This window comes from Vidua macroura, chromosome 15 (assembly GCF_024509145.1).
Source record: "Vidua macroura isolate BioBank_ID:100142 chromosome 15, ASM2450914v1, whole genome shotgun sequence".
Lineage (NCBI taxonomy): Eukaryota > Metazoa > Chordata > Aves > Passeriformes > Viduidae > Vidua > Vidua macroura.
In genome coordinates, this window is record NC_071585.1 from 4,071,480 (window position 1) to 4,099,125 (window position 27,646).

The 27,646-nt window shown below is 58.8% G+C and overlaps 5 protein-coding genes across 6 annotated transcripts; 3 read left to right on the forward strand and 2 right to left on the reverse strand.

Annotated features, from left to right (window-relative positions):
• Positions 1-133: 133 nt before the first annotated feature.
• TMCO6 (transmembrane and coiled-coil domains 6) lies at positions 134-7,331 on the forward strand. Of its 2 annotated transcripts, none has more exons than XM_053991328.1 (12): positions 134-212; positions 1,088-1,212; positions 1,451-1,560; positions 1,671-1,854; positions 2,735-2,839; positions 3,360-3,445; positions 3,979-4,095; positions 4,747-4,858; positions 4,947-5,118; positions 5,195-5,289; positions 6,064-6,231; positions 6,839-7,331. In XM_053991328.1, the coding sequence occupies exons 1-12, from the start codon at positions 134-136 to the stop codon at positions 6,995-6,997; spliced, it is 1,512 nt and encodes a 503-aa protein (XP_053847303.1). In that variant the 3' UTR covers positions 6,998-7,331. The 2 variants fall into 2 exon arrangements, with proteins under 2 accessions (XP_053847303.1, XP_053847304.1); XM_053991329.1 differs by having other exon boundaries at positions 5,055-5,118.
• NDUFA2 (NADH:ubiquinone oxidoreductase subunit A2) lies at positions 7,254-8,872 on the reverse strand. Its single transcript, XM_053991330.1, has 3 exons — positions 8,732-8,872; positions 8,519-8,625; positions 7,254-7,450 (listed from the first exon to the last, which is right to left on the reverse strand). Exons 1-3 carry the CDS (start codon positions 8,833-8,835, stop codon positions 7,359-7,361), a joined length of 303 nt encoding a protein of 100 aa, XP_053847305.1. The 5' UTR covers positions 8,836-8,872; the 3' UTR covers positions 7,254-7,358.
• Positions 8,873-8,990: 118 nt separating this feature from the next.
• IK (IK cytokine) lies at positions 8,991-17,107 on the forward strand. Its single transcript, XM_053991142.1, has 20 exons — positions 8,991-9,070; positions 9,718-9,784; positions 9,994-10,086; positions 10,490-10,549; positions 11,060-11,227; positions 11,310-11,424; positions 11,622-11,692; positions 11,800-11,846; positions 12,071-12,234; positions 12,347-12,455; positions 12,865-12,904; positions 13,242-13,467; positions 13,720-13,738; positions 14,209-14,286; positions 14,536-14,617; positions 15,137-15,194; positions 15,570-15,658; positions 15,972-16,080; positions 16,676-16,710; positions 16,872-17,107. Exons 1-20 carry the CDS (start codon positions 9,055-9,057, stop codon positions 16,897-16,899), a joined length of 1,674 nt encoding a protein of 557 aa, XP_053847117.1. The 5' UTR covers positions 8,991-9,054; the 3' UTR covers positions 16,900-17,107.
• Positions 17,108-17,841: 734 nt separating this feature from the next.
• WDR55 (WD repeat domain 55) lies at positions 17,842-20,248 on the forward strand. The gene is made up of 8 exons (XM_053991143.1): positions 17,842-17,900; positions 17,969-18,120; positions 18,234-18,334; positions 18,401-18,488; positions 18,637-18,816; positions 18,927-19,026; positions 19,128-19,297; positions 19,633-20,248. The coding sequence occupies exons 1-8, from the start codon at positions 17,880-17,882 to the stop codon at positions 19,961-19,963; spliced, it is 1,143 nt and encodes a 380-aa protein (XP_053847118.1). The 5' UTR covers positions 17,842-17,879; the 3' UTR covers positions 19,964-20,248.
• A 1,593-nt stretch (positions 20,249-21,841) lies between these two features.
• On the reverse strand, positions 21,842-27,596 carry DND1 (DND microRNA-mediated repression inhibitor 1). Its single transcript, XM_053991189.1, has 5 exons — positions 27,553-27,596; positions 24,136-24,253; positions 23,589-24,050; positions 22,642-23,025; positions 21,842-22,397 (listed from the first exon to the last, which is right to left on the reverse strand). The coding sequence occupies exons 1-5, from the start codon at positions 27,562-27,564 to the stop codon at positions 22,381-22,383; spliced, it is 993 nt and encodes a 330-aa protein (XP_053847164.1). The 5' UTR covers positions 27,565-27,596; the 3' UTR covers positions 21,842-22,380.
• Positions 27,597-27,646: the final 50 nt, after the last annotated feature.

The following is a 27,646-nucleotide window of genomic DNA, read 5'->3' on the forward strand; positions in this document are numbered from 1 at the left end:
AGCGGGCTGCGCGCTCCGGCTGCGAAGGGGGGCCGGGATCGTGTTTTCCCCGCCCCGGGACCGCCCCAGGACGGCTTTTTCCTCCTCCTCCTGCTCCTCCTCCTCCTCCTCGTCCCGCTCCTCCCGCTCCGCCATGTGGGGCCGGCGGCGGGGCCGGCGCGGCGGGCGCAGCGCGGAGGAGCTGCGGGTGCGGCGGCGGGAGCGAGAGGCAGGTCCGGCCGGGGACAGCGGGCACAGCCGGGGGTTTGCGGGGTCCCCCGTGGGTGGGAGGGACCCCCCAGCTCAGCCCTCGCCGCCCCACGCCCGCCCCGCCCGGTCGCGCCCCGCGGGATGCGCGGGGTGAGCGGCGCCGCTGCCCGCTCGGGGAGGCGTTTTACAGCTCCAGATTTTAACCCTGGGGTTTCTGCCATGAATTCCCCGTTTATTCCACAGCCCGCCCACTCTTTGTGTGTTCCAAGGTCTCGCCTACGTCTTGGCCTGGAGCAAAGGAGGCTCAGGGGGGACCTTGTGGCTCTGCACAGCTCCTGACAGGAGGGGACAGCCGGGGGGTCGGGCTCTGCTCCCAGGGAACAGGGACAGGAGGAGAGGGAACGGCCTCGGGCTGGGCCAGGGCAGGCTCAGGGTGTATCTTAAGGAAAATCTCTTCATCAGAAGGGTGGTCAGGCATTGGAACAGGCTGCCCAGGGCAGTGGTGGAGTGACCATTCCTGGAGGTGTTTTCCAAAAGCAAGTAGATGGGGCACTTGGGGCATGGCTTAATGGCCATGGTGGTGTTCAGTTGAAGGCTGGAGTTGACGATCTTGCACGTCTTTCCCAACTTTAATGATTTTATGATCGTGTGTGAAATCCAGCCTCAGGTCCCTCCAGCTGGTCCCGTTTTCCTGCCCATTCTCCCAGCAGTGGCCTCACACTTTGTGTGCCCGACCCTCAGCCCAGCTCCAGGTGCAGTCCCTGCTCGTGCATCCCTTCCAGGCTTGCACAGGGAGGAATGGGCAGTTCCCCCCTGGATTAAGGGAGGAGTGAGGCTCTTGGGTGGGATGGAGGAGCGTCCTGCAGTGGGCAGGGCAGGTGGTGACGTGTCCTAGCAGCTCTCAGGAAGGCCCGGCGGCAGGAGCAGCTGGTCAGCAAGCGGCTCCTGCGGGAGGACGGCGCGGCCCAGGAGGGGGCACAGGATGGAGCAGACGTCGTGCCAGACCCACTCTCAGACGATGAGGTGAAGAACCTGACGTTCTCTGTGTCAATGGGGGTCCTGGGGGTCTTCCCCAGACTCAGCATGTGAAGGAGGCTGGGCAGGGGTGGGTTTGGGAATGGTTCTGGTTCACTGCCAGGTGCAGTTGAGGCTCCTTGTGCCCACCTTTATGCCCTGGGCTCCCTTGCCTCGAGGATTAACGGGGCCAAATCTTCATGCTGGCAGTGCTGGAAGCTCACCCACCTCTGAATTCCCTGGCCAGGTTCTGGAGCTGCTCAGGGGGGTGCAGAGGGGTTCGGAGGACAGGAAGCGATCGCTCGGCCGCCTGCGCTGGGCTCTGCAGAACGAGGAGACTCAGCAGAAGTTTGTCAGGTCAGCCCGGGCCTGCCGTGGCTGTCACCAGGGGCATGTCCCGAGGGGCCCTGTGTCCCTGTGCCTGGGTGGGTGAGCTGGGAGGTGACAGCAGCCTTTGGGTCCCCCAGGCTGGACGGCAGCATCCGGACGCTCACCGGGCTCTTCACCAGCAGCCTGGCTGACCTGCAGCTGGAGGCTGCCCGCTGTCTGCACGAGCTGTCCCACTCCAGTGTCCCCGCCGTGGCCGAGGCGTGTCTGCCTGTCACCTCCTACCTGCTCACCTACCTGTCGGGACACAGCCTGGAGCTCACGGTGAGATCCACGTGCACCTGGGAATCCTTTGGTGTGGTTGGGGTTGACCTCTTCTGGTCACACGTGGCTCACGTGGGAGTGCTGCTGAGATGGGGCCCTCTGGAAGCAAAAATCTTCTGGCATCACAGCCTTTGGTTCCAACCAGGACTGTTCCCAGTGCCCAGGTGTTACAACCTGCCCCTGAGGTGGGGTAACTGAGTTCTTGTGAATCACACATCCCTTGGGTTGGATTAGAGAGGAGCCACACTGAATGGCCCATGTCTATGTACATATATGTGTGTGTATATATGGTAGGTTTATTTTAGAACAATTTGGTTGCAATGGAAAGGAGGTATGTAGCCATTTTGGTTGTTTTCTATAGAAATGAAACAATATAAAAGTACAAAGATGTCACTTAAGAAAATATATAAGGAAAAGAAAGAAAGGATAGGAGTAGACAGAGTGCCTGTGGCTCCATGCTTTCCAACTTGATCTGGAAAGGAGCAAACAGCTGGAGCAGCTCTGGGCTGCCCACGTGTTTTCCAGCTGCTCCATGGGAAGCAGGCAGGCTCAGAGCTAAGGAGCGAGGTGGGCAGTGACCCCACTGCTGATCCTTGAATGCAGCACACAGGCAGGCTTCAGGAGAGCCAGAGGGGGCTCAGGGAAATGTCATCCTGAAAAACCTCCAAAGTGGGAGTGATCAGATCCCAGCTTCAGCCAGATAGAAAAAATACTAACTGAACCTGATTGAGCTGGGAATGGGGTGGCTGGAGAGCCCGGCAGCATCCATCTGTGTTTGCCCCTCCAAGGCCAGCTCCTGCCCTGCTCAGGGCACTGTGTGGGACCTGGGGCTTTGCTGGCTGCCCACAGGGTCACCTCCTGCTCTGCTGTGTTCTTGCAGGAGCTGTGTTTGTACACACTGGGGAACCTCGTAGTAGAAAGTGAGGCTGTGAGGAAGCAACTGCTGCCTCAGGGCATTATTCCAGTGCTGGCATCCTGCATCCAGGTGGGTGAAACAGCTCAGCCGCATTTCTGCTGTGCCCTGGAGAAACTTTTCTGGCTGACAGCCCTGAGTCACCAGCCCTCCTTCCAGCAGTGGGGAAACTGCAGAGAGCTGTTCCCACGAGCGTGAGGGTCACTTGTGGGCTCCCCTGTGCTCGTTCTCAGGGCTCAGCTCAGCACCTTGTGCTCTTCTCCAGCTGAAGCCCCCCCATCCACTGGCTGCCTGGTACAGTTGTAGCACAGGAGCCCTGTCCCCTCTGCCTGGCCTGGGTCCAGCAGGGCTGTGGTTTGCAGGTCCAAATGCTCAAACCAGGACTTTTGCTGTGTTTGGGCTAAGCCCAGTGAATGTGGGGAGGGGGACAGCTCAGCTCTGGTGTGGCCAGAGGTTCCTTTGTCCATCCTGGTCCCCTCTGTGCCCCCTCTTCTCCAAGCACAGCAGGGCTGTGCCACTCAGCTGGGTTTGGTTGTCACCCCGGGGCCCTGGCTCTGTCAGGAGGGATCAGCTCTGTTCTCTTTGGTTGCAGTCCCCTCACGAGGCAGTGCTGGAAGGTGTGGGCTATGTCCTCTCACAGCTCCTCCAAGCCAAGGAAGCGCCCATGGAGATCATCCCGTGAGTCTGAGCCTCTGAACCCTGCACCAGGATGGGCCCCGGGGCCTCCAGTGGTATTTGTGTGCTGGGGACACGAGGCCTTCCCCATCCCAGTGACATTAATAGTTCAGGGCAGAATCCTACCAGAACTGTGCAAGTTTTGATGCAGCTCAGGGTGCAGGGCTTGGCTCCTCTCCCTCAGCCTCATCTGAGCAGACAGCTCTGGTATTTCAGTAAAGGCCAGCATAGAGCAGGGAAGGCTCGCAGGGAATTCTGGCTGTGTTCCTCTTGCAAAGGAAAAGATCAACTTGACAGCCCCCAGTGCCAAAAATGCGACCCCAGTCAGAGTGTCCCGAGTGTCCCCAGGCCCTGCCATGGACAGGGAGAGCCCAAGGCCGCAGCTCTTGGCTCAGAGTCCCTTCCAGGTGTGTGTTTGGACCCTGTGGCCCCCAGGATGGGGTACAGCAGCTCCCTGCTCAGGGTTTGTGTCTCCCTGTTGGTGTCCTGCCTGTGCTCCAGCCCGTGCCTCCATTAACTCTGCTCTCTGACCCCAGGCTGGTCCTGGACTCGGCTCTCCCCCAGCACATGCTCCAGCTGGTTTGCTCCGGCCTCAAGGCTGGCATGGGAGCGGCTGTGGAGTTTGCCTGGTGTCTCCACTACGTCATTTGTAGGTAAATGCAGTTTTCTCCTTGTTTTGAGTTCCCTGGGGCAGCCAAACAGAAGCACGAAGGCTCACAGTCCTGCAAGGGGATCTGGATTGCCTCCCCTTTTCCCTTGGGAAAGCAATTCCTCAGCCAGCCTGGGTATCCCAGAACTCCTGTCTGAGCACATGTGCTGTTTGCAGGATCACTGAGCTCTTTTGCAGGGTGGTAAAGGGTGATGAACCTGAGGAGGGTGTTTCTAGTTCTCTGAAATGCCCCCAAATTGCTTCCCCATGCCTGGAGTTGTCCCCCACACTTCCCAAGGCAAGCTCCCTGAATCCTCACACTTGTGGGGTTGGCCCAGGGCCACCCTTCTGGGCTGTGCCAGCAATCCCACGGGAGCCAAGGAATGAGTAGATACTCAAGGGTCAGGGCTGTCGTTCCCAAACCCACATAGATATTTCCAGTGAGTCTGTTTTTCATGGGCTTTTAAATTTTCTCATAAGCTCAGAAAAAAATCTGCTATTCCAATGTGAAAGAAGCCGCTGTTCCAACGTGAAATAAGCCCTGTGGTGGTTCAGGAGAGCACTCTGAATTTCCAGGCCCTGTTGTTTGGTGAGGGGATGTGGCAGTTTCCCCTCTCCAAGCTCCAAGGCCACTGCACTGTCCCTCCCTTTGCAGGCACAAAGACAACGTGCTGCTGCTGGCGCTGGGGGCCGTGCCCGCGCTCACCTCGCTCCTGCTCGACCTGGCTTCCCAAATCCCCCAGGATGCTCCCGAGGGCCTGGAGCTGGTGAGAGGTGGGCAGGGTGCTGGCTGTTCTCAGGATTGCTGTGGGGGCACTGCTCAGCTAAAGGGCTTGGCGTGTCCCTGTGTCACAGCTCGTGTGCCCCGTGCTGCGGTGTCTCAGTAACCTGCTGGCACAGCCAGGCTGCCAGGGCCAGGGCCACGACGGGCGCCTGCTCATCGCCCTCTTCCTCATCCTGCAGTGCTTCCTGCAGCAGCACCCCTTCCTCGTCCAGGAGTGCCTGTGGCTGCTCAACAACCTCACAGGTGAGTGTCCCTCGGCTGGTGGCACTGCTGGCACCCACCCTGGTTTTATTCACACGTTCCTTCTCTGCCCACCCAGCGGATGATCCCTTCTTCTGCTCCGCTCTGCTCTGCCTGGACCTGCTGCCGGCCCTGCTGCAGCTCCTGACGTGTTCCCAGATGGCCACTGTGCTGGTGAACCTTGCCCCAAGCATTGGGAATGGTGGGGAAGCGCTGGAGTTTCAGGGACATGAATCCCACGCTGACAGTGCTGGAGTTGGAGGGCGGATGGGGCAGCAGTGACAGCTTGGAAGGTCTCGTGTGGTGGCAGTCACCAGCCACCTCCCCTGGAGCCACTCCAGCTGTATGTGCCCTTGGCAGAGCCTTGTCCCAGCATAAGAGTGGTCCCAAGGGAGGTGTTAACTTGGGGCCAGCCTGGGAAGGCTCCCAGGTTTGAAAGATCCCAAAGCTTTAGGAGATTGGGGATGCTGCCAGGAGCGGGTGGCAAGGCTGGGTCTGCCTGGCAGGGGGATGAACAGTACCTTGGGGTGGGTGTGGAGAAGGCTTTCCAAATCCAGTGGATTGGTGGGCACTTGGCTGTGGGCAAGACCCTGACAGGACAAGAAAAAAAGGTGGAGAGGGACTTTCAAGCAAGGGCACGAGTGACAAAACAACAGGGAATGGTTTCACACTGAGAGGGCAGGGTTAGATGGGGCATTGGGAAGAACTCTTTCCTGTAAGAGCGGTGAGGCCCTGGCACAGGCTGCCCAGAGAAGGGATGGGCTTGGAGCAACCTGGGATAGTGGAAGGTGATCCTGGCCATGGCAGGGGTTGGACTGGATGAGCTTTAAGGTCCCTTCTAAGGCAAACCATTGCACCATTCTGTGACATGGGGAGCGCTTGGGAGCCCTCCCAAGCCTGTCAGGAATGTGCCCATGGAGCATTCACTTGCTCCTGTCCCTCCCACAGGTCCTGACCGTGCTGTGCAACTTGGCAGAGAAGGGACAGTCCCAGTGCCAGCAGCTGCTCCAGCAGCCCCTCCTGGCCCAGCTCCTGCCCCTGCTCACCCTGCCCGACCCCGAGGCCGTGGGGCAGTGCCTGGAGCTGCTGCACCTCCTCTTCCTGCACTGCCCAGAGGTGAGAGCCCAGGGCAGGATTGTAAAGGGGATGGGGAATGATTACTGTGGGGGCTGTTGTTGTTGGGGAGGGGGATGATTATTGCAATTTGATTAACAGTGCCCTCAGTGACTGTCACACCACCCTCCACCCCTCAGCAGCCAGGCCCCTGCCCAAAAGGACACTGTGATGCAGAGGGTGGGTGGAAGCCCTTCTTGTGTGTGCAGAAGTCCTTCCTTATTGGCAAGGACTGATGTTGGGGCAAGTTGTTTCTACCCCAAGTTTTCTTCTGCTCCTGCTGAGGTTGCTCCACTTGCTGCAGATCACAGGAATGCATTCTCTGTGAGGTGGGAGGCCCTGCCTCAGCGTGCCCAGAGGAACTGTGGCTGCCCCATCCCTGGCTGTCCAAGGCCAGGCAGGATGAGGCTTGGAGCACCGGGTGGGAATGAGATGGGCTTTAGAGTCCTTCCCAGCCAACCACCAGGATGGTGGGATTACCTGGATTGGGAATGCAGGTCTGGGAGGGCTCTGGGGAATTCCTTCAGCCCCGTTCCCTGGGATGTGGTGGCTTGGGCAGAGATGATCAGCTGTAGCACCCAGCCAGCTCTCACCCTCTCCTCTCACACAGGCTGCTGCTGATTTCACCAGGCAAGGTGGGCACCAGGCCCTGGAGCAGCACCAGAGCACCCCAGAGCTGCAGGAGCGGGCACAGGCACTGCTGGCCGTGGTCAGGCAGCCCCCAGGAGCCCCCAGTGCCTGCCAGGCCACACTGGCTGCCTCCTCCTAGGCCTTGCCCCCTCCCTTCCCTCCCTGAACTGCCAGGGGAGGAATAAACTATTCACCCTGTGCCTGGCTTCCCAAGAGCTGCTCAGTGCCCAGTGCTGGCTGCAGGGGGGCTGGTCCTTGTCACCACCACCAGCCCAGTGCCCCCCAGAGCCTGGAGCAGGGGCAGAGCTGAGCTGCAGCCCAGGCAGACTCTCCTGTGCCAGGGAGGGGTGAACGGCTGCATCAGCCATTCCTTGGGCTCTCAGCCACCACCAAGCTCAAGGTAAGCACATTGTGTTTATGAAATGATAAATTAAAGATACATCTTTGACATTAAAGATAATCAGTCGAGTCTGCAGCACGTGTGTACTTCCTGTCTGTCGTCACTCGTGGCCTTTCACAGCGCTCTCCAGGGCCTTGCCCACTTCATCCACACTTAGGTTGTTCAGTGGGATGCTCTTCTCCTTCCCAAACTCTGCGGGAATACAGGCAGGGTGAGAGGGTGGCAGGGTCCTTTCCTGGTGCAAGGCACTGATGTCACAGCCCAGGCTCCCATCACCACCCCTCCACTCTCACCACGTCCCAGTGTTCCTCCATGTGCCCAAGTTATCACTTCCACCTTTCCTGTTCTCCTCCTTTCCCTTGGAAAGAACTCCAAGCAGCTCAACACCTTTCCCAGTCTCCTTGTGTTAGCTCCGGCTGGGCAGAGACACATCCAAGAGCAACCCTGTGGCCTTCAGCCTCATCCCAGCAAAGTGCTCCCCTCAGGAAAGCAGCCTGAAAACTTCCTACACCTGCCCAACCTGGGCTGACCCCGGGCTCCATTTCCCTGCCAGTCCCACCCAGACACACGAGACTCCCCTGATCCGTGCGCTCATCCTGGGAAACGTGCTTAAAGAGTCACTGCATTTCTTTTTCAAAGGTTCTAAATTATTTTTTTCCAGCCCAGATGACCTTTGAAGAAAACAAATCCTTTCAAGAAGGGCTTTTCTGCTCCCTTCTTGGTGTTTCACTGAGAAGGCAGTGAAAATAAAGGAGAAACAGGCACATTTTTGTGTAGTGACGGGGGTGGGAGATCACGGCCAGAGGCTGGAAAGGCCCTGCTGAGCACTGGGCCCTGCTCTGCTTCCCCCGGCTCACTTCCCTGGGGTGACCCCACAGCCTGGTCCGAGGGCAGCTGCTCCCTCCCGGAACCCCCGAGCAGCCGAGCTGCAGCCCGCAGCTGCAGTCCGTCCCTGCAGGCCGGGCGGGCCCCGGCGCGGCTGCCCCGGGCCTGCAGCGTGCCAGGCCGGGCGGGCCGGGGCTGCGAGCACCCGGGCCCGTGAAGGTGCCCTGCCCCTGGCAGGAGGTGGCAGCGCATGAAATCCGCTTCAAAATCGCGTCTGCCCGTGATTCTCCCCAGCCCCGTTTTCCCGTGCCTGTCCTTTCCCCACGCACCTCCCTCCGATCCTTCCCAAAAACACCCGTGGTGCCTCAAGTCCCTTCCACCCCAACCATTCCCTGATCGTTCCACGGCGCTTCCCGGCGGGCACCCCCTACTTACCGTACCGAGCCCAGAGCTTGGGCTGGATACCGGAGCACTCGCGGATCAGGATGGGGAAGTTGGGATTTGCCTTCTTCAGGGTCACATAGTGCTGCTCGATAAATTCCCTGCGGAGGGAAGGAGGAGCGGCGGGTTCCTGTGGCTCAGCCCGGGGCTGTCTCGCTGCCCTGGACGAGCACCCCCGGCCCCGTCCCGGCCCATCCCCGCGCTGACCTGACGCCGCGGCTGCCGGCGGAGCGCTGGCACAGGTGGATGCGGAGCTCCCTCAGCCCCTGGCCCAGCCCGCCCCCGATGCGCTGCACAGCGGCCGCCGCCATCTTCCCTGCCCGGACAACAGCGCGGGGGCGGGACCGCGGCGCGCCCGCCAATCGCAGCGCCCGCCGTGGCCCGTCCACCAATGGGAGCGGCCGCCGTGATCGCCCCGCCAATGGGAGCGGCCGCCGTGATCGCCCCGCCAATGGGAGCGCCGGGCGCGGGGTGCGCTGGGAGGGCAGCGCCGAGCGGAAGGGCCGCGCAGCGGAGCGGGGAGCGCAGCGATGCCGGACCGCGACAGTGAGTTTGGGGACAGGGACACGGACAGGGACAGGGACAGGGACACGGGGCATTCCCGGACACCCCCGCGGCCGCGACACTTGGCCCGCGCGGGGGCTGTCGCGGCGCTTGGGGCGGGGCGCGGCCCGGTGTGGGGGTCGGTGTAGGCCCAAGTTGCGCTGGCGAGCGGGGGGACCCGCGGGGATCCCCGGCCCGGGGCGAGGGACGGCTCTGCGGGGGGACGGGGTGCGGCCACAGCCCGCGGAGCCGCGGGAGTGACCTCGCGGCAGCCTGCGGCAGCGCAGGGGTGAGGAGCTACGCGGGGGTGCGGCGGGGCCGAGCCTCAGCGCGGGGATTGACACCGGGGCGCCCGGGAGTGGGCCCGGCCGGTGTTCCGGGCCCTTGAGAGGATGCAGGGGCAGTCCCGGGGTGCGGGGGACGGGACACACTCGGGAGGGCCCTGAGACACCCCCCAAAGGCACAGAGCCGCGGGGCTCGCAGTGGCACCGGCACCCCCGTGTCCTGTGCAGGCAGACAAGGCCGGCCCGGGTGACAGCGGGCTGGGATCCACTCGCATCCGCAGGCACACACTGTTCCCTTGCTGGTTTCTGGGAGGGTGTGAAGCTGTGCAGGCAGTGCCTGAGCTCTCTCTCTCTCCTGTCCCCTAGATGAGCCGTTCTCCAACCCCCTGGCCCCCGAGGGCCACGATGTGGACGACTCACACTCCTTCCACCAGTGAGTACAGCCCTGGGGCACTGCGCCGGGGCGGGACCAGCGCTGCGGGACCCCAGCCCCATTCCTCTGGAGAAGCTGGAAGTCACTGGCACAGTCCAGCCTTTGGGCCCCCTCCATGGGTACCTGGTGCCCATCTTGGTCACACAGGACCTGCTCCTCCTCCAGAGCTCTTTGGGAATGATGATTTCTGTTCCTTCCCTCCCTTGCAGGTCCAAGCTGACCAATGAAGACTTCAGGAAGCTTCTGATGACCCCGCGGGCTGCGCCAACATCTGCGCCACCCTCCAAATCTCGCCACCATGAGTGAGTAGGGCTCTGTTTGACAGGTCCATGGGACAATCTCTGCTCCCTTTCCCTCTGGGGCTCTGTGCCCACCTGACCCTCTCCCCTGCACTCTGCAGGGGAATATCTACAGGGGCTTTTGCCAGTGAGTGTGGGAAGTGGAGAAGCAGCTGGGTCAGGGCTGTTGAAAAGAAAAGAGCAAGGCTTCGTGGCTGTTAAGCACTTTGTGCAGGAGGCAGATTTGGTTTGGTGAAAATCAGTCTTTTCCCTTCCTCTGCCTGCTGACAGTGTAGAATTAGGGGGAAATTAAGGGTGAGAGACTGTTCTGTTCCGTCTCTGAACACCTCAGTGCTCTTCTGTGTCTGAGGGACTGTCACCCATGTGGCTCTGCAGACTGTACATGTATTTTTTCACCCTTTTCCAGGATGCCCCGGGAGTACAATGAGGATGAAGATCCAGCTGCTCGCAGGAGGAAGAAGAAAAGGTGAGTGGGGAAAGAGATGCAGCAGGACTTGTCATTATGTATCATGTCCTGCTAGTGGAAGCAGTTCTGATCTCTTGTGCTCCCAAAGAGGGCCTGGAGTGGATTATTTAAGAGCTTTGGAGAAGAGCTCAGGCTGAGGAACTGGCACTACTTGTGGGAACAGCTGTGGGAGGGCAGCAGTAGGATGGGGCTGAAGCTTCACCTCCAGAAGAAGCAGGAGAGACCCTGTGGGTGTCTGGCAGAGCAGGGCAGTGGTGGTGTACTGATCACTGTGTATTTGGGACATGCCTGCACAGCAGGACTGCGCTGGACCCTTCCCTTTGGAAGGGAGGATGGAACTCCTCCTTAGGTGGTGTCAGTAGAGCAGTTTCCTCCAGGCCTGTTGTGTCCCATGGTGCTCTAGTGTGTTTCTGGGGAAGGGATTGGGAGCAGAATGGGTGTGTGTGAGGCCTCAGGGGCTCAAAAACACGAGCAGGTCACTCCTAACCCTGAGCTGTTTCCCACCCCCAGTTACTACGCCAAGCTGCGGCAGCAGGAGATCGAGCGCGAGAGGGAGCTGGCCGAGAAGTACCGGGATCGAGCCAAGGAGAGGAGAGATGGAGTGAACAAGGACTACGAGGAGACAGAGCTGATCAGCACCACTGCCAACTACAGGGCTGTGGGGCCCACGGCCGAGGCGTACGTGGGCTTGCCGGGGCCTGGGCTGGCCAGGCTGATCCAGGGGGGCTGGCCCTCACCTGGCTCCGTTCTCATTGTACAGGGATAAATCTGCTGCGGAGAAGAGGAGACAGTTGATCCAGGAGTCCAAGTTCTTGGGTGGTGACATGGAGCACACTCACTTGGTGAAGGGTCTGGACTTTGCTCTGTTGCAGAAGGTGAGTGCAGATTTCACCGTGCTGCTCTTGCCCTGTCCTCTCCCACAGACACACAGGGTGGATGGTACTACTTGGTCTTGGCAGCGGATTTCCCTTCCTGGGAAGGGTTGCTGCAGGGCAGGGGATCGCATGGGGCTCACAGGTGGGCAGCAATGGCATGGGTTGGGCTGTAATGTGTGAATTTACTCTGCATCCAGGTACGGGCTGAGATTGCCAGCAAGGAGAAGGAAGAGGAGGAAATGATGGAGAAGCCCCAGAAGGAAACTAAGTGAGTTATTGAGTATTTTGCATTCCTGAGGGCAGCTGCTTGCCAGAGGAGGATGCAGAGGAGCCGTTCACTTGGCTCTAATATTTCTGGTTTCTGTTCCTGTTTAGGAAAGATGAAGATCCTGAGAACAAAATTGAATTTAAGACCCGCCTGGGTAAGACTGTGTTGATGTGGTTGTTCCCCACCTTCTCTGTGTTATGAATGTGGGAGAAATCCTGGAGGGTGAATGGAGGAATGAAAACCATTGGAGGGGGAGAGTCCTGAATTTGAGGACTGAAGGAAGCGTGTCCTTAGGAGGCGATGCTCATATTGCTGATAACTAAACACGCTTCACTTTGGGCTTATCCTCTGCTTTCCCACGCTTTTCCTTCTGCCCAGGCCGCAACATTTACCGCATCCTGTTCAAGAACAAGACCTACGAGCGGAACGAGCTGTTCCTGCCAGGCAGGATGGCCTATGTGGTGGATCTGGATGATGAATATGCCGACACCGATATCCCCACCACGCTGATCCGCAGCAAGGCTGACTGCCCCACCATGGAGGTACCCAGCTGGCCTGCTTCACCTCACTGCTCTGAATTGGCCAGAGCAGGTTGTTCTGGGAGGGGTTCCCTGTCAAAGGAGCGGGATGCTTCCTCGTGGATTTCCCTTTCAGGCACAGACCACACTGACCACCAATGACATTGTCATCAGCAAGCTCACGCAGATCCTCTCCTATCTCAGGCAAGGCACCCGCAACAAGAAGCTCAAGAAGAAAGACAAAGGTAGGAGGTGAAAGGAGCCAAGTAATAGGATTTTAGTGCTTGGAGCATATCCCAAGGGAATGGGATGTGTTTTGGTTTGTGGTATTCCCCTGTGCCACGAGACAGCGGGCTTGGAGAACAGTGATTTCCTGAGTGCTGTGGCCTGAAGGCAGGAGCCCACTGGACAGGGTGCTGGGAAATTAGAGCTCTGAGGGTACTTCATGGTGCTCTGCTCTTCCTGATGAAGGCCCAGTTCCTTGGGGAAATGTGTCCCTCTGGGGGAGGGACACAATGGCTTCCTGGAGGGGCTGGGTATGATGTGATGTCCTCCAGGCTTGCCACTCCTCAGTTTGGAACCTGGACAGGGATGGGGAGCAGCACAGGGGGCAGAGTGGATGATGTGCCCCTCACTGCTGTTGTGTCCTTTTAGGGAAGCTGGATGAGAAGAAGCCTCCTGAAGCTGATATGAAGTAAGTGCCTCCCTGCCCTCAGGCTATGGGGTCACAGCTCTGTCCCTTAGGGAATGGCTTTTTGGCCCACCACATTTAGAGAGGGCTGAGTCCAAGCTCTGGTTTGGATTTCAGGCTTGAGGCAGGTGAGGGCTCACTGTTGCCCTGGACCATAAAACTCAGGTCCTGCAGCAGAAAGGAGCAGAGGTGCAGTGATACCTCTGACAGATGTGGAAACCACTTCCATATCTGGTGTCCTTAGCTCTTGGTGCTGGTCTGTGTGCTCCAGGTCACAGGGAGGTGGTTATGGCTTCTCTTCCTGCAGCACACGTAACTCCAGGCTCTTTTCCACTTGTAGCATCTTTGAAGACATTGGGGATTATGTGCCCTCCACTGCCAAGATGCCACGGGACAAGGAACGGGAGAGATACCGGGAGAGAGAGCGTGACCGGGACCGGGAGCGAGACCGGGAGCGAGAACGTGACAGGGACCGGGAGCGCGAGAGGGACAGGGAGCGGGACCGGGAGCGGGAGGAGGAGAAGAAGAGGCACAGCTACTTTGAGAAGCCCAAGGCTGATGATGAGGTGAGTCTCTGCTCGTGAAGGACTGTCCCACCTGACATCTGCCCTTTGTGGGGTCGGGGGGCTTTGGGTATCTCTGGTTGTGCCTCTACACGTGCCAGTGTCAGCTCTTGCTGAGCTCTGCCTGTCCCCAGAGCTTGCTGGGTGGCTGGGTGCTTGTCCTGTCCCTCAGCAAGTGAGGCAGCACTACACCAGCCTGCTGGGTTTGTGGTTCAGCTCTGTGTGATTGACACTGTCTCTCCTTCTTCTTTGCAGCCCACAGACATCGACAAAGGTGAGTCAAGTGGTGTGGGTACCTAAGAGGAGTAGGACAAGGGAAAATGGCTTTAAGCTAAAAGAGGAGAGATACAAGTTAGATATTAGGAAGGAATTCTTCCCTGTGAGGGTGGGGAGGCCTTGGCAGAGGTTGCCCGGAGAAATTGTGGCTGCCCCATCCCTGGAAGTGTTCAAGGCCAGGCTGGACAGGGCTTGGAGAAACCCAGGATAGTGGAAGGTGTCCCTGCCTATGGTGAGGAGTTGGAACAAGACGGGCTTCAAGATCCTTCGAACACAAACTGCTGTAAGATTCCAGGTCTCCTGGGATCAGCTGACCCCATCAGTGCCAAACTGGTTTGCTCCTCCTCTTGTACCTCGTGTACAGCTTATCCTGCCTGTTACTGTGTCCCAAAGGGACTCTGCCCAGCCTGTGTTCTGCATTGAGCTGTTCTTCCTCCCAGATGTAACCTGCTGCTTTCTCTACCCCAGGACCTGGCTCAGCCAAGGAGCTCATCAAGTCCATCAATGAGAAGTTTGCTGGAGCTGCTGGCTGGGAGGGAACAGAGGCATATCCTTTACTCTCTGTCTGTGCCAGCCTGGCTGGCTGTGGGGCTGGGCTGACCTCGCAGGCACAAGCACATCTGGGGGGCTGTCCTGCCTCACCTGGAAGCAGGGAAATGCTTCTCCCACACCAAACAAAAGCTCTGCACCCCCTGGTTTTGGTTGTTTTGGGGCAGGGGGGGAGTTTCCAGCCAGCTGTGCCCAGCCTGCAGCTGTAAGGCTCAGCTCATGTGGTGCTTTCCTTAACTGCTGCTACTTTGAAGAAGCCAGAAGACAAGAAGCAGCTGGGAGACTTCTTTGGCATGTCCAACAGCTATGCTGAGTGCTACCCTGCCACGTAAGGAGCAGCAGGAAGCTGTGGGGTGGGAGCAGGGTGTGCCGAGGGCTACTGTTCTCTGGCAGCAAGAACTTGAACATGAGCCCCACTACTTGTTGGGGAGCAGGCCTGGCCTTGTCTGTGGCTACAGCTGACTGCTAAAACCATCCCAAGCCCTTGGTTCAGTCTGTTCTTGGCTGCTCTCTGCTGTAAGTGGCTGCCTGCAGCCTCCTGCCCCTCAGAGCCAGGGGGAGGCTGAGGTGGCTGGGAATCTGCTGCATTCCCTCTTATTCATATGGTTGTGAAGCTCTGGCCTCCCTCAGTGGAAGAGGAACATCTTTCAGCCTGCAGAGTCATCCTGGAAGCATTTCCAACCTTGGATGCCCTGTGATACAGGTCACCTGCAGGGCTTACAGCTGGGGCTGCTTCCCTCTGGCCCAGGAACTGAGTGTGTTTGGTCTGAGGCCATGAGAGATGACTCCCACCAGCTCCAAGGTCCTGATCCCACTCTGAACCCTTTCCTTGCTTTTTTCTCTCCAGAATGGATGATATGGCTGTGGACAGCGATGAGGAGGTGGACTACAGCAAAATGGATCAGGTATGTTGGCACCAGCCTTTAGGAGCAGCCAGCAAAGCAGGCGCCAGTGCCAGCTAAGAGGATCCCATGGGAAAGAAGCAGCACTGGAGCTGGCTGCTGAGTGAGCTTTGGGGTTTGCTGATCACCTCCTGTTGTGTCAGGGAGCAAACAGGTGTCACTGGCATTTGACCCAGAGGTGTTGACAGGCCTGCTCCTCTGTTCTGACTTCCTCTTCCACATAACCTGTCTGGAACTTTTTGGGGAGGGGATCTGGAGCCAAGGCCATTGATGTGGGGCTGGTGGGAGATGGAGCCTCATGGCTGGGTGTGCAGGGCTGTGTGAGAAGCCCTCCCAGCAGCAATTGAAGAGCTGCTCTGAGTTGTTCTCTCCCTGCAGGGTAACAAGAAGGGGCCTCTGGGCCGCTGGGACTTTGACACGCAGGAGGAGTACAGCGAGTACATGAACAACAAAGAGGCTCTGCCCAAGTGAGTGCAGCCCTCAGAAAGGGCCGAGTGAGGGTTCTGGGTGGGATGGCCATGCTGGCCAGGCCTGGGTGCTGGGGCAGCTTAAAGCAAGCTGGGGGCTCCCTTGTGAGAACCTGAGGAGGAACTGTAAGTCCTGGGCCTGGTGGTTTGTGTTTGCTCTAAGTGTCACTCTTGAAGACTCCAGCCCAGGCATTGCTTTCGGGGGCTCAGGCCAGCTCTGGAGCACGTGCTCGTGGCTGGGGAGACGTGTCCCTTCCTGTGGCAGGCTGTGGATCCCCCGTGAGTGCTGAGCCATGTCTTGCTCCTTGTCCAGGGCAGCCTTCCAGTACGGCATCAAGATGTCTGAGGGACGCAAGACGCGCCGCTTCAAGGAGACCAATGACAAGGCGGAGCTGGACCGGCAGTGGAAGAAGATCAGCGCGGTGAGTGCCCCGCTGGGCTGGGGCTGCTGTGCCAGGAGCTCCCACCCAGCCCTGTCCTCGCTGTCCCAGCCATGGCCAGTGTGTGTGTGAGCACCAGGGCTGGCTCTCTACCAGCTGGATTTGCTCCTTACAAGAGCATCAACCAAGTACTTGGGGCTTCAGTATTGGAGAGGTGTCTGGAGCTCTATTTGGAACTGTTCAGTCTGGGCTTTTTGCTCTGGGCTGTGCAGCAGATGAACTTGTCCAAAACCATGAGTTTGGAGCCATCCAAAGGGGATTGTAGGGGACAGGACATGCATGTGGCTCCCTGTTTGGCAGCTGGCAGAGCTAGGGGTTGTCCTGGCAGGGTGAGCAGTATGGGATGGGCTGGGGAAGGTGAGAACAAATGGTGGTGGCCAAGGAGCAAAGGGTGAACAAATGTGGTGGCCAAGGAGCAAAGGGTGAACAGGTCAAGCTTCTCCAGCTGTAGCTCACCTCAGCTTGTTCTGGCCTGGCTGCAGCTCTCCCCAGGTGTATCTGGCACCCTCTAGCCCCTCTGCTAGTTGTGAACAGCCAGATCCCCTGAGGGTAACAGGACTTTGTGCTTTCTCTGCAGATCATTGAGAAGAGGAAGAAGTTGGAGGCTGATGGGTAAGTACAGTGGTCTCTGTTGCTCAGCTGCAGGGGCCCTGCTGGGGCCCCCCACCTTCTGTGGTGTGAAAGTGTGGATGTCAGTGCTGAGCTCTGGACTGGGGGGGTGGAGCTGCCTGCCCTGCATCCTCACCACTCTCCTGCCCCTCTCTCTCTTCCAGGGTTGAGGTGAAACGTCCCAAGTACTGATTTCTCCTGTGTTTCTTCCTCCCTCTGCTGGAATCCTGGCCTGCTGGGAGCTGCCTTCCTGGAGCGTGCTGGTGTGCTGTCCTTGCTCCACACACTGTCCACTCTCCGCTCAGGGCTGGGGGCTCTTCCCTCCCTCTGTTCTTTGCTGTAGAGCATCTGCTGTGTAAATGTTGTAACCTTAATAAAACCACATGAAATTTGCATGTGAGCATCTGTTTGTGTGTGCAGAGACGAGGGTTCTGGTCTCCTTTGGAGCAGCAGGGATGCTAGGACTCTTCTACTTACCAGGCACTCTTGGGTCTGACAGGGCAAACTGTAGCTCAGTGTATTTATTGTGGGAGCCTTTTGGGCTGGGGGCAGCATCTCTGGATCAAATTAACAAGTCTATTTGGAAGCAATAATCCCAGCTGAGCATTCTGTGCCTCAAGACAGGGGGAAGAAATGCGATCCTGAGCTGGGGTCCAGCAAGAGCACTGACCTGAAGCAGAGGATGTGCAAGCTGCTCTAAGCTGGCAGAGGGCTGCTCTGGGTGTGTGTGATGGGCCCAGCACCAGGCAAAGCTCGTTCCCTCAGGGCAGGGCCAGCAGCGAGCTGGGATGGCCCCTCGGGGCGGGGGCGCTGCTGGTGGTCCCTGGCTGGGCTGCGGTCCCTAGAGGGGACCCTGCAAGGGGCCGAAGTGGCACCTGGTCTGCGATCAGAGAGAGGAGATGACGGTGAGATTTAGGGAGCCTGTGGTGCGAGTTAAGGAGCCTGTGGAGCTCCCAGTGGTGAAGCTCTAAAGAACAGGAAGCCATGAGGCGTGGGGGGAGCGACCTGGTGAGAAGGGGCCGCGGGCGGGCGCAGGCTGGAGCCCCGGGGCGGTGCCAGCCGCAGCCGGGCCGGGCCCGCAGCGCCGGAGAGCCGCGGGCGAGCGGTCCCGTGTAAACAAAGGGCGGGGCGTAAGCAAATGAAGGCGTGGCCATGCAAATCAGCGGGGCGCCATGGCGGCCGCCATGGAGGAGGTGAGCACGCGTGGGGCTGCGGCAGCCCGGAGCCGCCGGCCCCGGTCCCACGGCCCCGCTCTCCCCAGGAGCCCCAGGAGTCCCCGGAGCCGGCGGCGCGGGAGCCGCGAGTGCGGGACACCCCCGAGGACATTTGTCTGGAGGCCACGGCCAACGCCATCGCGCTGCACCCGGCGCGGCCGCTGCTGGCCGCGGGGGACGTGGACGGCGATGTGTACCTGTGAGTGGGGCCGGGGCTGGGGAGGGCGAACCGGCTCTGGGACCCGCCGCGCACCGGCGGCGGGGCTCCCCGGCCGCCCGCGGGGTCCCAGCGAGCGCTCCCGGTGCCGGCAGGTACTCGTACTCCTGCACCGAGGGCGAGAACCGGCAGCTCTGGTCCTCGGGACATCACCTCAAGTCGTGCCGGGACGTGGCGTTCTCCCAGGACGGGCAGAGTGAGTGCGGGGACGTGGGGCGGCACCGGGGGACGCCGGGCGGGGGGCACTAACGCGGCTCTCCAGAGCTTTTCACTGTGTCCAAGGATAAGTCCATCCACATTCTGACAGCGGAGGAGGGACGGCTGGAAACGCGCTTCCCCAAGGCCCACGAGTAAGTGCACGCAGGCGGCTCACTCTGGGCACAACGGCGGGGGCACTGTCCCCTTCCCTCCCGCGGCAGGGCCACACAGCCCTGGGCTGTAAGGAGAGCCCGCAGCGCTGCTCCGGGAGCCGTGACCGTGGGGCCGGGGTCTCTGCAGATCGGCCCTCAACTGCGTGCTGCCCATCGACAACCACATCTTTGCCACGGGCGATGACGGCGGGGCAGTGAAGGTGTGGGACCTGCGCAGGGGCAGTGCCATCCTGGAGGCACGGCAGCAGGAGGAGTACATCAGTGCCATGACTGTGGATGGCAACGGCAAGATCCTACTGACAGCCAGGTACCGGAGGGGCTTCATGGTCTTGGGGTCGGGCTCGCCGTGTCCATTCACGGCTGGAGTGCCCTGTGCCATGTTCCGTGCTCACAACATGTCCCTTCCACCTCCCACAGTGGTGATGGCACCCTGGGCGTCTTCAATGTGAAGCGACGGCGCTTTGAGCTGCTCTCGGAGCCGCAGAACGGCGACCTGACCTCTGTGGTGCTGATGAAGGTTGGCACTGCTCCCCATCATGGAGCAGGATCCCACAGCCCCCTGTCCTCGCTCCGAGGTTTTTTTCCTGCCTCTGCCTCACTGCCCTCGCTCGTGCCTAGAGGGGGAGGAAGGTGGCGTGTGGCTCCAGCGAAGGCACCATCTACCTCTTCAACTGGGACGGCTTCGGGGCCGCCAGTGATCGCTTTGCGCTCAGGGCGGAGACCATTGACTGCATGGTGCCCATCACGGACAGCATCGTGTGCGTGGGGTCCCTGGACGGAGTCATCAGGTCAGGGGGTGGATGGGGAGGGACGGGGAGCCGTGGGACGGGCTGAGGGCGAATGGAGAGCGATGGGATGGAACGGTGTGGGATCAGGAGGGGTTGTGGGGGGTGAGATGGGACAGGGAGGGGAGAAGAGTGGGCTGGAGATGGGGTGGGGTGGGATGGGGAGGGGGTGAGATAGGGAATTGTGGAGGATGGGATGGGATGGAGAGGAATGGTGAGGTGTGGGAGGGGGAAGGGGTGGAAGGAAGAGGTTGTGGCACGGGATCAGCCTCGCCCAGGACACAGGACTGCAGGGCAGACGGCGGCGCAGGGCGCTCAGTGCCCCGTGCCGTGCCCAGGGCGGTGAACGTGCTGCCGAACCGCGTGCTGGGCTGCGTGGGGCAGCACCTGGGCGAGCCCATCGAGCAGCTGGCCGTGGCCGCGGACGGGAAGCTCCTGGCCAGCAGCGGCCACGACCAGAAGGTGAAGTTCTGGGACGTGTCGGCGCTCGGCTCGATGGTGGTCGATGATTACCGCCGGAAGAAGAAGAAGGGCGGGCCGCTGCGCGCCCTCAGCAGCAAGGCGCTGGGCAGCGGGGAGGATTTCTTCGCCGACCTGCGGGACGAGGCCGAGCCGGAGGCGGCGGCGGAGGGCGGCGACAGCGACAGCGGCGACAGCGACAGCGACTGAGCGGCCGCGCGGGGCCGGGGGCGCCGCCCCTCAGCGCTGCCGCCCCGCCCGGCGCGGGGGCGGGGCTCTGCGCGTCCTCTCGCGGGGCGCGGCCAATCAGAGCCGCAGCCCCTGGGAGTGTCCGCCCATGGGGCGTGTCCTCACTGTAATGCTACCACTGTGGGTGGGCAGGACGCTGGCGTTCTGATTGGCTCCTAGGGCTGCCACTCAAGCTGGGCTGTGGGCGCGGTCTTAAAGGAGCAGCGCCTGTCGGAGCGGGTGGGGGGCTCGTAGGGAGCAGCGGTTACGGGGGTCGGAGGCCCCATGCGAGGAGCCGGAGCTGGCCCCGGGATGGGGGGCGAGGCTGGGGGGCCTGGAGCAGGGGGCAGCAGGGGAGGCCTTTAGAGGTGGGGGCACATGGCTGGGGCGAGAGGGACTGTGAAGGGTCCCTGACAGGGGTCCGTGAGGGATGGGGGGTGGCTCTGAGATGGGGGACAGGGCTGAGGGCTGCTGGTGGAGGGGTTATGGGGGAAGGGGTCGTGACTGAACATCCCTGGTGGATGAGGGGGGTGCTCTGAGGTATGGGGGGACAGGGCTGGGGGTCTCGTGTGGGGGATGCAGTGCTGGGAGGGGAGGGGGTAATGCTGGGGTTTGCTGGGGTCCTTTGGGTTGTTGTGGGATGGGGGAGGCAGGGCGGTTCTCAGGAGGGGTGAGGGGGTGACATGGGGTTCTGGGGTGCCTGGCCAGGGCAGACAGGTTCATCACTTTCCTGCCCTGCTGTCCCAGCAGGTCAATTACCCGTTGTTAATTAATTAAGACTCTAGCTCTGTTAGAAATAAACCCAGTGCCTTTCACTTCCCAGCGCCTTGTGCTGATCCTTTGGCTCATCCTCAGGGGGCAGGGACTCCTGGTGTGCCTCAGGAAGGACAGAGAGACTTGCAGGGAGTGCAAGAAAGAACCTAAAATTGCACCCCAAGGCTCTTGGAGGATCCTGGGGATCTCCAAAAGAAGAGGGATGGGACTTGGGTGCTGCCAAAGAGACCTGGTGGGTCACAGTGTGCCATGAGCGGGGAGGGGCAGAGGGACAGGGATCCCTCCGGGGCTGGGCCCTTCCCTGGGGATGAGCAGAGTGGGCAGCAGGGCCTGGGACAGCGCCAGACATGGCCGGACACTGCGGCCAAGGGCCCCGGAGGAGCCCCTGCACTGCTGGGGAACGGGGAGGATCTGGTGCAGTCCCACCAGCATTGCTATTCCTGGCTGTGGCTCACATCCCCAGCGGATTCCAGCACTGCCTGGGAGCCCTTGGACCACCAAGTGCAGCCCCCAGGTGCTGCTGGCCCAGGGGTTTGTGCTGGACCTGCGGGGGTGTTACAGGGCATGGCCAGAGACATTTCTGGAGCTGGGGGTGTCTTCCCACCATCTACAGAACTGAGAGACACCTGGAGGCCTGGAGAGCATAAAGGGGTGTCCTGGTTTGAAAGACAGGTGTCTGCTAAGGAAGCAGGAGCCTCCCTTGGAATGGTTATTGTTCCTTAGCAACACAAACGGGGGGAAATTCCCTAAGACAGAGAAAAACAAAAGGAAAAACCCTAACCTCCAACAAGGTGCTACCAGATATCCCAGAGGACCACCAAGAGGCACTGGGGAGGACATCAGGAGGCACTCGGAGGAACCTGAGGGGTATCAAAAGCTGGTCAGAAAGAGCCAAGTAGAAGAGAACAAATGGAATGCAGCTTCCCACACAATGGGCCCACCAGGCTCTGAAGGCTCCAAATGCCACCCTGTCCCTTCCCCTGCCTTTCCTGGTGTGTGGGGAGAGCACCAAGATGCACTGGACAGGCAGGGAGCTGAGGATGCAGGAGGAAAAGATTACATGACCCAGCTGGTGCTTTCCAGAACTCTTTAATCCCAAAAGAACAACGTGTGGCCAGACCTGCCACTCCTGAGGAATCATTTATGGACAGCTGCCATCTCCACAGCTGCTTCCTCACTCTGCAAACAGGTTGCAGGCACTCCTCTCCACACACAGCAGCTCCACCAGCCCACAGAGCTCTGTGACCACTGGGACACAGGGAGTGTGACCTTGTCCTCCCCTGAGGCTGTTTCTCAGGAACCAGGAATGCCAGTGGAGGAATTCCCTCCATCACACTGGCATCCAGTGCTGGCAGCCCTTCCAAGAGCTGCTGCTTCTCCAGGATCTGCCCCTCCAACGCAACACACACCAGCTTAACAGAAACCAAACTTGGCAGGAAAACCAACAACCCAAAACTAGAACCAACTCAAGGGCTGCCCGGGGACAGGGTGGCTGCCGTGGACAGCAGCCCTTATCCTCCAGAGCCAGCTCTCAAAACTGATGCAAAGAACTCCAAGGAAAGCTGGAACAGGGCTGGGAGCCCAGCAGGGCTCAGGCTCAGTCGTGGCTCCAGCAGAGCAGCTGCCTACTTCAGCTGGTACCCTGCAGTGGAGAGGGAAGGGTCAGGCTCTGCCCTCACCCCCAAACACCCTCCTCTTGCATCCTGTGCTTCCAACCAGAGATCCCACCCTCAGCAGCTCAGAGCTGACAGTGCTTCAGCCCTGCCAGCCAGCCTGGGTCCCTCCCTGCCCCACCCCACCCTGCCCCAGAAGTGCCACAGCTCCACCCTCCCAGCAGACAGTTCCACACTTTGGGAAAGGCAGGAGCTGGCTGTGCAAGGACTCACCTAACACACGGAGAACATGCAGGGCTACCACCACCTTGGCCCTCTCGTGCTGGCTCTGGCCGTGCCTGCCTGGTGAGATCCACGTGAAGCCACTGATGGGCACACGGCACCCCGGGATCGCCACCTGGTACCAGAACCGCTGCCACCCGTTGCGGTTCACCTGGACACACTTGGTCATGAACAGGGGTGTCCTCAGGTGATGCTTCCAGCACAGCATGTCCAGGCACTCCAGCACGTTCTGCAGTGACAGAGTCAGGGGCACTGCCGGGCTCTCGCCTCCCTGCACCCAGCTGGACGATGGCTCCTCAGAGAGCTGCAGCTTCTGCTTCAGCTGAGGGTCCAGCCAGTCCACCCTCATCTTTGCTTCCCCGAGCCTCAGGTTTCCTAGGAGACAGGAGATGCTCACCTACCCTCCAGCACCATCCCATCCCATCCAATTCCATCCCAGCGATCTCCAGGATTTTAGGGGCAGCTTGAATTTAGGGCCAAGGTGAACACATACCAAAGCCAAATGCTCCTAAGCTGGGGCAGAAATGGGTACAAACCAAGACTTTGGAGGTCCTGGTTGGATGTCTGGGAATTGTGTCCCATCAGGGCATTGAAGTCATGGGACAGGGCTCAGAGGGATTGAGCAGCTCCTTCAGGAGTGTTTAAGGGACACTGAGGGGTTGGGCTGTCCACTGGAAAGGTTTAGTAACTTGGTTAATGTTCTGGGTGCCCTGAACTGGTGATGCTCCTGCTGTGAGCAGGCAGCTTCCTGGAGACCTCCTGCAGCCCCTTCATCCCACCACCAGTAGTACTGCTGGGAATCAGGACTGCACCATGGGCAGCTGGCATCCCACAGGACACAGGGATAGAGCAAAGGGTGTCCCAAGGCTGAAGTCACCTTGCAGCCAAGTCTGGAGGCGGGAAGACCAGCCCAAGCAGCACCCCTCAGCACCACTGACCTTCCATCAGGGCTTTCTTGGCCAGGGCAGCAGCCTCGTGCGACCTGTACTTCAGCACAGCGAGCTTGGCCTCTTTCTGGGAGGGGCTGGCGTGCAGGGTGACACTGCGGATCCCCTCAGTGACCATGTGCAGCGTGACCTCCAGCTCCCACTGGCTCATCGAGGCGTCCAGGCCGCTCACAACGAGCTCGCGCTTCTGCGTGCTCCAGCACACCACGATGGCGCAGCCCTGGCGCAGCTGGAAGCGGTGGAAGGCGGCGATGGCGCTCTGGGCGTCGTGCCGGGACGCGTACCTGGCGTAGGCGAAGCCCCGGTTGAGCCCGCTGAAGGTCATCATGAGGCGGAACTCGTAGAGCTTCCCCACGCTCTCGAACAGCGGGATCAGGGTGTTCTCGTAGATGTCCTGCGGCAGCCTGGCGATGTACACCTCGGTGCCGGCGGGCGGCGGGCCGCCCACCCAGCCTGCGGGGACACGGGGACACGGGGACACGGTGACCACGGCGAGCCCCCTCCCGGGGCCCGCGGCCCAGCCGCTCTCCTGACCTACCTGGGGGCGGCCCTCCGTAGCGCCTCTGCCCGTTGATTTGCACCAGCTCGATGCCCGTCTCCTTCTCCCAGGCGAGCAGGGCCATCTTACTGGCCTCGTTGATTCCGTTGGTCCACGTCTGAAGGAGAACACGGTGGTGGTGACGGTGTGAGCAAAGAGCTTTCAGCCTCCCAGCTGGGAGCATCCCGACCCCATGAGGGAACTGCAAGATCCACTGCTGGCCAGCATGTGGAGAGGCCAATGAACCCCTCTGCTCTCAGGGAACCCGAGGAGCCTCCCAACACTCCCATCCCAAGGACTGTCCAAGTCTGCTCCATGTGACACGAAGTCCAGCAACTCTGTTAGAGCCCAAAGTCAACAACAGTTTCCTACAGCCCTGCAAGGGCTTGAAAGCCAAAACACAGGCAGCAGCTGTGTGCTGCAAGAGAGAGCTGGAGCACAGAGCCAAGGTTGCATAGTCACAGCTTTAAAGTGAAAGACAGCGGGTTACATTGAATATTGGGAAGCAAATCATCCCTGTGAAGGAGGTGAGGCCCTGGCACAGGCTGCCCATCCCTGGAAGTGTTCAAAGCCTGGTTGGATGGGGCTTGGAGCAACCTGGGATAGTGGAAGGTTGCCTGCCAATACAGAAGAGATAATATTAAAAAGAAACAAGAACTGACAACTGAACTGGAAAGCAGGAAAGCAGCTGAATTATTATTACTGCCCTTGAAAATAGAACAGCTGCAGAGACAGTTACAGGAGGACAAAAAGGAAAACAAAAGTTGAAGGAAAACGTTTAGCTAATGCTTATGTGGGCTCCAAGTGCTCCTGACATTGTGCAGATTAGAAAATTAACTGCATCTCCCGAAGACTGGCCAAATCCTTGGCCTTGTTACAAAACGAGATGAAATTAGAAAAGACACAGCCTTTAATGAACAATTGTCCAGGAGTGCTACTGAAATTTTAGAACAGGGGGAAATCCCCACCTGTGCAACACTAATTGCATGCATTTTTGGTATCACTACGAAATTGGTATCACTACGAAATCACAATGGAAATTCACTCCATCCCACTTGTCAGTGGGACTGTTGGAAATCATGTCAGTAATATGGGTGAGATGTGGGATGGAGTAATTTTCATGGTGATTCCAAGAATTCTACATGTAATGTCAGACTAATTGACCATTCCCAAGAACTAGGATTTACAGGTTGTCCACTGAGAAAACAGAGGTGGAAAGAATTATACAATCAAGCATTATTTTCAAGAATTCAAAAAATTGCAATTCTCCTCCCCCGGGGCAAAGGTGAAAGAAACCCCTTACTAAAGTTATTTAAAAACCCTTAAAAGCTGCATAATTTCCAACAGGAGCAGTACACCCCACGATCCTGTCACAGCAGGAAGGGGTTTTACCGAGCATGGCACCTAAATGGAACTTGCTTCAAACTGGCCCTGACCAACGGTACCTTCACTGCTTAGCTGGACTGCATTTCGGGAGACAGAACAGAGATGTTCTGAATGGAAAAGAGATTTTTATCTCTAGTCTGAGCAGTGAAACGAGCTCACATTTTCCATATAAGTAGGTACAATGGGCCAAAAAGGCAGAATTCAATGGGTTTTCCATACCCCGTATTACCGCAGTCAAATGGAAGCACAGAATGGGCTAATGGCCTATTGAAAAAGAGCCCGAAGCCACACAAGACTGAGGGGGATACTCAGGGTAAATAATCGCTGTGGCCTGCGTGTGCATTTTATGCAAACCCTGAATGAGGAGCTCCACCTTCCATTCAAGGGGAACGTCTGACAACTTTACAGTCAGGACAACGAGTTACGGTAAAAGTAACACGAAACAGTGCCTGGACTACCTAAACCTCGGGGCACACTCACTCGGGAATCTAAGGATAGCAGAGCTACAAAAAAAATACAAAACAGAATTAGTGCGCCGTGGCTTTCCCCTGTTTTTAATGGGATAACAACCTGTCCGGGCAAACCCCGATGAGACTTGTATTATCTCATTTTTTTTTCAGAAAATGATACTGGAAATGATGCCAGCATTTCTCCACTGAAAATCAAGTTATCCATTGAAGGACTGCTTGTTCTCCTCACAGAAGGAATCAGCACCAGAATGAACCAGACTGAGCACACAAATCACCAAACCTGACCCACCGGATGGAAACCTTCACCTTCTCCATCTGTAATGGTCACTGTGCTAATGGCTGAAACCATGCTTAAGCCTGAATGCATTTCAATGACCATTGCTAATGAATAAGCCATAATTGTCCAAATTTAGGAGCTCGGCCTAATAACATGAATTTGGCAGAGGGAAATATAACCGTAATATGTGAAGCATAACTTTCAACCAAAAAAGGGGAAATTTATTTACTCAGCTTCCAATATTGACACAAAATATTAAAGGGAAGTTTTGGTGGAGATATAATGTATCCACAGCTGTGAGTAATGCATACTGGCACAACAAAAACGAATTTAAACCTCACAATGCGTTCCACTACCTCCCAGGCTCCTGGGAAATCTTATCTTCAGAAATTTCTAAAATTGGACGCTATGCCGTCAAATATACCAGCCAAAACAAGCGCTATTTAATCTTTCATGTTCCTCAGAGCAGTGAAATTCTCAATGCAGGTTAATATTTCTGCAATTAAACCTGCCATTTCTGTCTAGTCCCTGTGCACGGTGGTCGGCGGGGCTGCATGGCCGGATCCCGATCCCTCCAAAACCACCGTGGGGACAGTAAGAGCTCTCCTGGGGACAGAACCGGCAGCACTACGTACCATGGATGCTGGAGTCCCAGCAAACAAAATAAACTCAGTAACAAGTGATTTATACTAACTGAAAGATCCGTTTCGACCTTCCTTATCAGCATTAGGAACTGGCCACTGGCCTGTACCAGATACCTCAGCGGGAAAGGACCGAGATAAAAGATCACCAGCAAATAGTGATAAATAGTGATAAAAGATCACCAGCTAATAGTGAATGCCAGCAGGTGGTGGCACCTCTCCACCTCCAAGGAGTTTCATCTTTCATGAAGACTAAAAACCAACTTCGGACGAGGGTGGCGATCCCCACTGGGGAAACACGTGCTCAAAGCGGGATAAAAGACCAGCCCCGTTCCCTCCTCAGAGCCTCGTGGCCCGGCCCCGTGGCTCCCGCCATGGGTCCCAGCTCAGGGAACCGGCCCGAGGGGTGCCTGGGCTGTGTGGAGAGGCAGGACCCGGCTCTCTCCGCACAGCCTCCGGTGCTAGCGGGGCTCCCGCGCAGCCCCGGCTGACCCCGGGGTGCGGCGGCTCCGCTGGGGCCGGGGCCGCGACCAGCCCTGCCTGCGCTCCCAGCCGGGGCCCGGGGGCTCAGATCCCCGCGGGAAGGGTGCCCGAGGTGAGCCGTGCCCTCAGCGGCGCTCCCCCGCCGCCCGACAGCGCTCACCTTCTCGTCCATCGCCGCCGCTGCTGCCCGTGCCTTTCCCGCCGTTCTGGACGTTCCTGCTGGCCGGGAGGAAGGGATCCAGCACCGCCCCCCG

Excerpts from the sequence above, each read along its gene's own strand:
- NDUFA2 (XM_053991330.1), bottom strand. The coding sequence starts at position 8,835 with ATGGCGGCGGCCGCTGTGCAGCGCATCGGGGGCGGGCTGGGCCAGGGG. Across the intron at positions 8,626-8,731 it reads GCCGGCAGCCGCGGCGTCAG|GGAATTTATCGAGCAGCACT; the intron begins GTCAGCGCGGGG and ends TTCCCTCCGCAG. Across the intron at positions 7,451-8,518 it reads CAAGCTCTGGGCTCGGTACG|AGTTTGGGAAGGAGAAGAGC; the intron begins GTAAGTAGGGGG and ends GTATTCCCGCAG.
- WDR55 (XM_053991143.1), top strand. The coding sequence starts at position 17,880 with ATGGCGGCCGCCATGGAGGAG. Across the intron at positions 17,901-17,968 it reads TGGCGGCCGCCATGGAGGAG|GAGCCCCAGGAGTCCCCGGA; the intron begins GTGAGCACGCGT and ends CGCTCTCCCCAG. Across the intron at positions 19,298-19,632 it reads TCCCTGGACGGAGTCATCAG|GGCGGTGAACGTGCTGCCGA; the intron begins GTCAGGGGGTGG and ends TGCCGTGCCCAG.
- IK (XM_053991142.1), top strand. Across the intron at positions 11,693-11,799 it reads AAGCCCCAGAAGGAAACTAA|GAAAGATGAAGATCCTGAGA; the intron begins GTGAGTTATTGA and ends GTTCCTGTTTAG. Across the intron at positions 16,711-16,871 it reads AAGAAGTTGGAGGCTGATGG|GGTTGAGGTGAAACGTCCCA; the intron begins GTAAGTACAGTG and ends TCTCTCTTCCAG.
- DND1 (XM_053991189.1), bottom strand. Across the intron at positions 24,051-24,135 it reads CTACGGAGGGCCGCCCCCAG|GCTGGGTGGGCGGCCCGCCG; the intron begins GTAGGTCAGGAG and ends GTGTCCCCGCAG. Across the intron at positions 23,026-23,588 it reads CAAGAAAGCCCTGATGGAAG|GAAACCTGAGGCTCGGGGAA; the intron begins GTCAGTGGTGCT and ends CCTGTCTCCTAG.
- TMCO6 (XM_053991328.1), top strand. The coding sequence starts at position 134 with ATGTGGGGCCGGCGGCGGGGCCGGCGCGGCGGGCGCAGCGCGGAGGAG. Across the intron at positions 3,446-3,978 it reads GCGCCCATGGAGATCATCCC|GCTGGTCCTGGACTCGGCTC; the intron begins GTGAGTCTGAGC and ends CTCTGACCCCAG. Across the intron at positions 5,290-6,063 it reads CCCAGATGGCCACTGTGCTG|GTCCTGACCGTGCTGTGCAA; the intron begins GTGAACCTTGCC and ends TCCCTCCCACAG.